The sequence below is a fragment of the Nicotiana attenuata genome, unplaced genomic scaffold (genome assembly GCF_001879085.1).
Source record: "Nicotiana attenuata strain UT unplaced genomic scaffold, NIATTr2, whole genome shotgun sequence".
Taxonomy (NCBI): domain Eukaryota; kingdom Viridiplantae; phylum Streptophyta; class Magnoliopsida; order Solanales; family Solanaceae; genus Nicotiana; species Nicotiana attenuata.
In genome coordinates, this window is record NW_017672122.1 from 19,194 (window position 1) to 27,615 (window position 8,422).

At 34.4% G+C, this 8,422-nt stretch overlaps 1 protein-coding gene across 1 annotated transcript; it reads left to right on the forward strand.

The window, feature by feature from the left end:
- Positions 1-574: 574 nt before the first annotated feature.
- Positions 575-6,992, forward strand: LOC109211948 (cytochrome P450 83B1-like). The gene is made up of 4 exons (XM_019375550.1): positions 575-678; positions 4,962-5,439; positions 6,084-6,519; positions 6,672-6,992. Exons 1-4 carry the CDS (start codon positions 575-577, stop codon positions 6,842-6,844), a joined length of 1,191 nt encoding a protein of 396 aa, XP_019231095.1. The 3' UTR covers positions 6,845-6,992.
- Positions 6,993-8,422: the final 1,430 nt, after the last annotated feature.

Sequence of the window (8,422 nt, forward strand, 5' to 3'; positions counted from 1 at the left end):
ACAAGGTAATCTCCTTTGAGTTGTTTCCTGTAATGATTACATCATCAACATAAACAACAACAAAGATAATAGAGGAGTTAGTCTTCTTGTAAAATAGAGAATAGTGACTAAGGGAGTGAACATATCCTTTGGAGCATAGAGCCTCAGCTAGTTTAGCATACCACTGTCGACTGGCCTGTTTCAAGCCATATAGTGATTTGTTCAGTTTGCACACTAGTCCAGGTGCATCAACCAATAGGCCAGGAGGTAAATCCATGAACACTTCCTCATGGAGATCCCTATGAAGGCATTATTTACATCAAGTTGAAAGATTCCCCAATGTTTCTTTACTGCAGTTGCTATGAGTGCCCTGATAGTGGTCATTTTCACAACTGGTGAAAAGGTCTCAGTGTAGTCAATACCAGTCTGCTGAGTATATTCTTTCACCACCAACATGGCCTTGAATCTCTCAATACTACCATCAGCTTTGTGCTTGATTTTATACGCCCATCTACAGCCTATTGGCTTCTTCCCTATAGGCAAAGGAACTAAGTCCCAAGTGTGATTGGCATGGAGTGTCTCAAACTCTAATGTCATGGCTGCTTGCAAGCAGGGTCTAAAGCTGCTTCCTCGTAAGAGTTTGGCTCACTATCATGACAAACACTTTGCACAAGGTGCTAACTATCAGGAACTAAGGAGGTGAAGGAAACATGGCGATGTTTAGAGAAAAGAGCATTAAGAGAGAAAAAGGAATCTAAAGTGGATGTGGTTGGAAGATGTTGAAATAGATGTAGGATGTGTATCAAGGTGTAAGTTAGGTATGGAACAGATATAATCTTTCAAATGCACAGGTAGGTGATGTTCTCTAGTAGACCTTCTAGGTACCTGGTTGGCTTGATTAAAAGTGGTGAAGGAATAACATGTGATGAGTTACTAGGAGAGTGTACAGCTGAGTTGTCTACAGGTGAGACTGTAGTGGAGACATCATCAATACCTGTTGATGGTTGAGGTGTATGAGTATTAGAATGTGCCTCAGTAAGTGGCACATCCTGTGTAGAAGAAACAGACTCAAAAACTGAAGGAAGATGAGAGGAGGAGCCAAGTAAAATGGCAAAAGGGAAGATGTGCTCATGGAAGATTACATCCTTGGAAACATGAATCTTCTTAGTGGGTAAACTGAAAACTTTGTACCCTTTTACCTCATAAGGATATCCCACAAAGACATGAATAGTGGTCTGTTACACCCCATATTTCTCGTACGTGAAAGTACGCCATAAATAAATTGGTGAAAGCTCGAAAATAAGATGTTACATCCCGCAGTTTTGTACGCTAAAATTTCATCGTAAGTTAATCGATGTAAGCTAGGGAATGAGATTATTTTGGGATAATAAGTATTATGCTATTTCAAACAAGGGATCAGTAAATTCGTGAAGGTGAGAGGGTAAGCAAATCGAAGAAAATGAGTTTCTTCAAAAGTTGTCATTTTGAGATAAAATACGGTCCAAGCTGTAACACCCGGTATTTATGGACTAGTGCCATACAAGGTACCACACGACCATAATAGAAGGGTACATAAAGTGTGTCAAATGAGTAGTATTTTAAGTAATTTGAGATAATTCTTAATTATGTGAATAATTAGTTAACTATTGGATTAGTGGGGTATTAATAAGTTAATTAAGGAGTTGGTGGATGATTAATTAGGGTCTTTGGATAAAGACAATGGAACCTTTACGTGGCAGCCCCTCAATTCCAAATTGTGACTCTTAAGCTCATGTGAAAGGTGGAAAATTTTGAAGGTTTGGTGTGGCTAAGTCACCACATAAGTGGGACCCACACTCAAAGACATAAATAAACCTCTATAAATTTATTTCAAGTCTCTACAATCACAAAGGATTCAACAAACACAGTCACAAAAGACTTCAGGTTAGCTACGTGATTTTGCTACAAAAAAAATCATACGAGACTTCGTAATGTTATAAAAACGGGATTTTTCGATTCTAAGGGAGTACAGTGCAATCTTTCTCAAAGAATATCGTACAGATTTTCCCCTACTTCGATCCTCCGTTACATGTTTTGCCGCAATTAACGTGTGTTAGAGTAATTGTCAAGAGAATCGGTTCAGGTATGTTAAGGCTATCCCTTCTTTCTTTTGGCATGATCTATACGACACAAACGAAATGAGCAAATGCATAATTTTCATAAATGACTCTATTCATAGAAATACTAGAGATGCTTATGTTCTTGATTCCCCATGGGTCATATTATTCTATCGTCTGTTCATGGGTCTCAGAAAATACGTAAGTTGGTAAAGTTTATTTTATGATATTAATCAAAGGCATAATGGTCCTATGACACTCCGAAAGATTTTATTGACGTACTTCTCATGCATTGAATCAAAGGCATAATGGTCCTATGACACTCCGAAAGATTTTATTGACGTACTTCTCATGCATTGCATTCATTTACATAGACCCATGACCAGATGGCGTTATATACGCGTATATATATATATATATATATATATGGGGGAACGGTTATGGTGTTACATGCACCACCACCTGATCAGCTGGTATACGTTGATGATTTTGCCCACAGTGGCCGAGATGATATGATGGGATGCCCTCAGAGGCTTGATGATGTTATAAACACATGTACCCATGTGTCACACCTCCTTTTTTTCCGAGGGATGATAGGAAAGAAAAGGAGTTTTTCCAATTTAAGTGACATTATTTGAAAAGGGATTAATTTATTTTAATTCAAAGAGTCGCCACTTGGAATTGAGTTTTGGTGTCCCAAGTCACCATTTATTTTAAAATCTCAATTCAAGGAAATTGACTCTGATTAAATCTGCGAAACACAGAAGACCGAGTAAGGAATTCTGATAACCCAGGAGAAGGTGTTAGGCACTCCCGAGTTCCATGGTTTTAGCACGGTCGCTTTAAAATTTATACTTGGCTTAAATTATTTAATTACGTGCTTTTAAACCTATGTGCATTTACCCTTTTACCGCTTTTAATTGCTTAAATTATTGATAATTAAAGAATTGAGTTACGCGTACGTATACTCTTTTCTTTTGGCGCGTCAAAATCATGTCACGCGAACGTGTCCACGATTAATAACGCTTTTTATTATTAAGATTGTTTGGCCAAAGTCGCGCGAACGCGTACTTTGGTCTTAATTTGGGAATCATAATTATTTCACGCGAACGTGTACATAATCACGATAATAGATTAAAAGCGTGCCTATGTCATACTACCACGTGAATTGCTTCATACTACATATGAGATTAATGGAGTAATAAATTAAACATCTTTAAAAAAAAAATGGAAATTATTTTAAGTCAACACTTTCAAAGTTCCACCATTATTTAGAAAATTCGGATAGGAATATATAAAGTTTAATTGGATAGACTATGACTAGTTAGAGGAAAGTCAGTACAATCTTTTCGATCGAGGAAATATTATTTTTCTTTTATTCAGATTTGAAGAAAAATATTGTCAGAAGTATTTATTAACACTTTCTAAACTTAAAATTATTTTGAAGTATCATGGATTCGAAAAAAAGAAAAAAAAATTATTTTTACAAGTTAAATTGCTATTGACGACCCTTTTTAACACATGATTAATTCACAACATATTCTTTATATACAAACCATGTTATAAACTATCAACATGGGAATTATTTTACTGTTCACCACCTTAATTCTTCTATACACGTATAAACACACTCACTTAAAAAAAATTAACTAATTTTGCAATATCATCATAAGAGTTAAATAAGACCAGCAAGGATGATATTATAAAAAAAAAAAAAAACTTTGAAAGATGATTGTTAATTAATAACATGATTCCTGAAAGATTTAAAGTTAACTATAATGGAAATATTATTTGTAATCAAAAAGTTTGGTAATCAAATTTAGCTTGAACCGACACCCAAACAAATATTCAGTTCACTCTAGTTCGGAAAAAAAAAATACTCAAAACAACTCAAAGATACAGAAATGGAAATAAAAAGATGAAGCTAAAATTAATCAGAACCAACAATACTATCTTTCATGTTGATGATAAAAATTTAAATATTACCTTTTTTGTGAAGCTTTTTACAATAAAATCACGGTCACAATCTACTGATTTTCAAAGCTAGCAATGCTAACTTTTCTAGAACCTCGAACTCGGAACCGCGAACGAAATCTCGAACTCCGTCTTCAAACTCCCTTTTTCTTTCTTGTTGCTTTGCCTTCTGTTTCTTTTTTAGCTTTTTCTTTCTTTTTCCTCAAAGCCTTTTTTCGTTCTTTTTGTTTTGTTGTTCTGACTTCTGTCAGACTTCCTCTTCTTTCTTTTATCTTTTTGTTCTTTTTGCTTCTGACCTCTTTTTTCGTTCTTTTGTAAATGTATGTGTATTATATTTAGATATGTGTGTGTTGATGGAAATGAAAAGTGGGGACGTGGGGCAATCGTGTGTGCTAGTGTAAAGTGAGGAAGTGGGGTTGTGGATGGAGACGTGGGGGAATACGTGAGGAGTGCTTAGTTAATCTTTTTGTTTATTTTATTATTTTTTTTCTTCTTTTTGCTCTTTAAAATAGAATATAGAGATAAAAAAAATTAGCTACCTAATATTTAGACTAAAATAATATAGTCAAACAAAATATTTACACTATAACTAAATGACACCCAAAACATACTAAAGCTAAACTAACTTATTTATTATAATTCTAATTAAAAGAAATCATATATTTTTTTGTAAATTTTCTTTTCTCTTTATAAGTAGAAACAAAATTTATAATATAAGCATGTGAATATTATTATTATTTTTTTTGTAATTTTTTTTTACTTTTCTCAAATAAAATCTATTAAAAATAAGATAAAAGATTTAAAATATTAGGATTAGACTTAGAAAAAATATTTACACTAAAATAGTATAGAATTTGGGTGTGGTCAAAAATTAGGTGTTCACAGCATGCCCCTCTTTGCTTGGANTTTTAGTCTAAAGAAAGTTCAATTATTTACTCCAATTCGTGAAGATGAAGTTTTTAGAATGATTAAGAAAATATCAAAACAAGCTTCTACTTCACAAATTACCAATTTGAGTAATTTAATGATTTCATTAACTAGTACTATTATTTGTAGAGTTGCTTTTGGTGTTAGGTTTGAAGAAGAAGCACATGAAAGGAAGAGATTTGATTTTCTTTTGGCTGAGGCACAAGAAATGATGGCTAGTTTCTTTGTATCTGATTTTTTTCCTTTTTTAAGTTGGATTGATAAAATAAGTGGATTGATATATAGACTTGAGAGGAATTTCAAGGATTTGGATAATTTTTATGAAGAACTCATTGAGCAACATCTCAATCCCAATAGGCCAAAATATATGGATGGAGATATTGTTGATCTTTTGCTACAATTGAAGAAAGAGCAATTAACACCAATTGATCTTACTATGGAGGATATTAAAGGACTTCTCATGGTAATTTCCCTAACTTACCTACTTTAGACGTGCTCGCACACACATTATGTATATGTGTATGTGTATGTGTACGAGTGTACGCACGTAGAGGTGTTAAATGGGCGGCTTGGACCATACATGGACATGGTTAAAACAGGCCGTGATCCAACCCACCCAAAGTTTACCCGAGTCAAAACAGGTCGGGTCAAGATAAGTTAAATGACGGGTCATGACCCAATATGCTCAACATGATCGAACCTACCCTCCTTTTTTTTGTTGCTTTTTGAATAATAATTGAAAGCTAACTTATTTTTCTTAAATTATTAGTTTAAGTTCTTTCAAATCTTCATAATTCTCAATTTCCAAAGTTAATTTTGAATGTTTGATTTTGGTTTGCAATTTGACCATCAAGCTACACTAATTGATCCTTTTAACCTAATAGTTTGATGAGTCATTTCAAGTTTGAGCACTCGGGTCAAGCCAGAAAATCGGTCAACACCAGCCCCTTTAAAATTGGTTGGGCAGATAACTAAAAGATGGATTGATTTTGCTACTTTTAGGGTGTGTTTAGTATGACGGAAATTATTTTTCGAAAAATCAATGTGTTTATTATTGCCTTGAGAATTTCTCATGAATTTACAACTTTTATTTTCTTTTTCTTGTAGAATGTGTTAGTTGCAGGATCAGACACTAGTGCAGCTGCAACTGTTTGGGCAATGACAGCCTTGATAAAGAATCCAAAAGCCATGAAAAAAGTTCAAACAGAAATCAGAAAATCAGTTGGGAAGAAAGGCATTGTAAATGAAGAAGATGTCCAAAACATGCCTTATCTCAAAGCAGTGATAAAGGAAATATTTAGATTGTATCCACCAGTTCCACTTCTAGTTCCAAGAGAATCAATGGAAAAAACAATATTAGAAGGTTATGAAATTCGGCCCGGAACCATAGTTCATGTTAACGCTTGGGCTATTGCGAGGGATCCTGAAATATGGGAAAATCCAGAAGAATTTATACCCGAGAGATTCTTGAATTGCAATATCGATTACAAGGGTAAAGATTTTGAGTTACTTCCATTTGGTGCAGGCAGAAGAGGTTGCCCAGGTATTTAATCGAACCCACAACTTTTTTAGGGAAAATTATACATTTTGTCGCTCGGCCAAATAGATATTTACAGCTGCTAACTAATATACATATTTTCAAATAGCTTAGAATTTTGAATTTATAAAAATTAAATCTTGAATCCGTTTCTGCAGGTATTGCACTTGGGGTTGCATCCATGGAACTTGCTTTGTCAAATCTTGTTTATGCATTTGATTGGGAGTTACCTTATGGAGTGAAAAAAGAAGACATTGACACAAATGTGAGGCCTGGAATTACCATGCATAAGAAAAACGAACTTTGCCTTATCCCTAAAAATTATCTGTAGATTATATTGAGACGTGGATCTCGGGCTAATTCTGTGAGATCAGCTAAACTTATTGTTTTCGGCTCGAATTATGAATACATATTTAGAACAACTTTAAAATGTATGCATATAATAGAATCCACTATTATAAGAGTGTTGTATTTGCCTTTCACTACACCTAGTCTAAGAGTGTTGTATTTTAATTTCTTTTATGTATTATAAGGTTCTCTTGTGTGTGTCGGGGGGTGGGGGGGATGCTGCTGAGTGAAAAGAAGACACAACTTTGCCACTATATATGTGGTTCTATAATGTGGAGATGAACTCAGGAGCTTTAGGAGACGAAAAGGAGGGAATGCATATAAATATATATTCGATGCGGATAAATTTTTACCTACCGATAACCTACCGCTATCAAGACGAATTAATTAAACAGAGTTGATTAGAGCTCTCCTTCAAGCTAAAACATCGACATGAGTTGCTAGTTTGGTTACATAATATAATAATATTCTGTTGTTTTAAAGTGATTTAATAAAAAAACGAAGCTCCTCTCCTTCCCTAAAATAAAATAACTAGTCAAATACTTTCGTAATCGAATCATATTCCAAAGTATTTATTTGGTGGCGATTAAACTTGCCGCAAATAGCAGAAAAAGTAAAGTAACTAAGAAAATGCACTTCGAGTTTTAGTGGCAACTATACTTTAGTGGCGATTGAAGTCGCCAAAAGCCCTAAGTTTTGGTCGCTAGTTAAAAAGGCAACCTTATCAGTTGCGAAAATGTAACATTTAGTGGCGACTTGGGTCGCCGCCAAAGCGTTTATTAATTTAATAGAGTCAAATCTCACTACTAATTGGTCAAATATATAACACTAGTCCATAGAGCTATCAATATAGGCGGGGCCGGGCTAGCCCAGCTTAGCCCACGTAGGCTTTAGCAATTGACGGGCCGGACTGGGCTAGCCCACCATTTTGATGGGCCTTATAATGGTCAGCCAACCCCATCCCAATGTGGGTTGCGGGCCCCACGGGCCGGCCCATCATTTTTTAAAAATAAAATTTTATATTTTTTCTTTATTCTAACCTAAAAAAAAGATAAGATTTAAAACTTGAAAAAATCTTATTGGAAAATTTTTACAAAACTTAATAACTTCTTATATTATTCCAATATATCACAATAAACACTAAAAAGGTAAAAGACAAGACCATTTCATTCACTAAAAGTCAAAACTCAAAAAAAACTATTCAAGAGAACGTCCATGACGCTTATGGGAGATCCGACACATGATCTTCATCAAATACATTGGAATCCGCTTGTGAGAAGGTTGTCTTAACATCTTCACTTTCATCTACATCTACAATTCGTTTGCTATATTAATTAGCTATATATTAAGAATAATTAAATTTAAAACTAATTAACGTTTCAAGACTTTGGTCTTTTAATATGATGAGCTTAATAAACTTTAAACTTGGGATATTCTTCTTGTTATTTTTTGTCATATAATTTTTTATTTAATATATTTTAAATACGTATTTTTATTAGGCCACAGGCCGGCCCAGCCCAGCCTGAGTGAAGCCTCACGGACCACGGGCTTACTCGGCCCG

Coding starts and splice junctions, on each gene's coding strand:
- LOC109211948 (XM_019375550.1), top strand. CDS start 575: ATGGCTGCTTGCAAGCAGGGTCTAAAGCTGCTTCCTCGTAAGAGTTTG. Junction 5,440..6,083: donor ATATTAAAGGACTTCTCATG/GTAATTTCCCTA, acceptor TTTTTCTTGTAG/AATGTGTTAGTTGCAGGATC. Junction 6,520..6,671: donor AGGCAGAAGAGGTTGCCCAG/GTATTTAATCGA, acceptor CCGTTTCTGCAG/GTATTGCACTTGGGGTTGCA.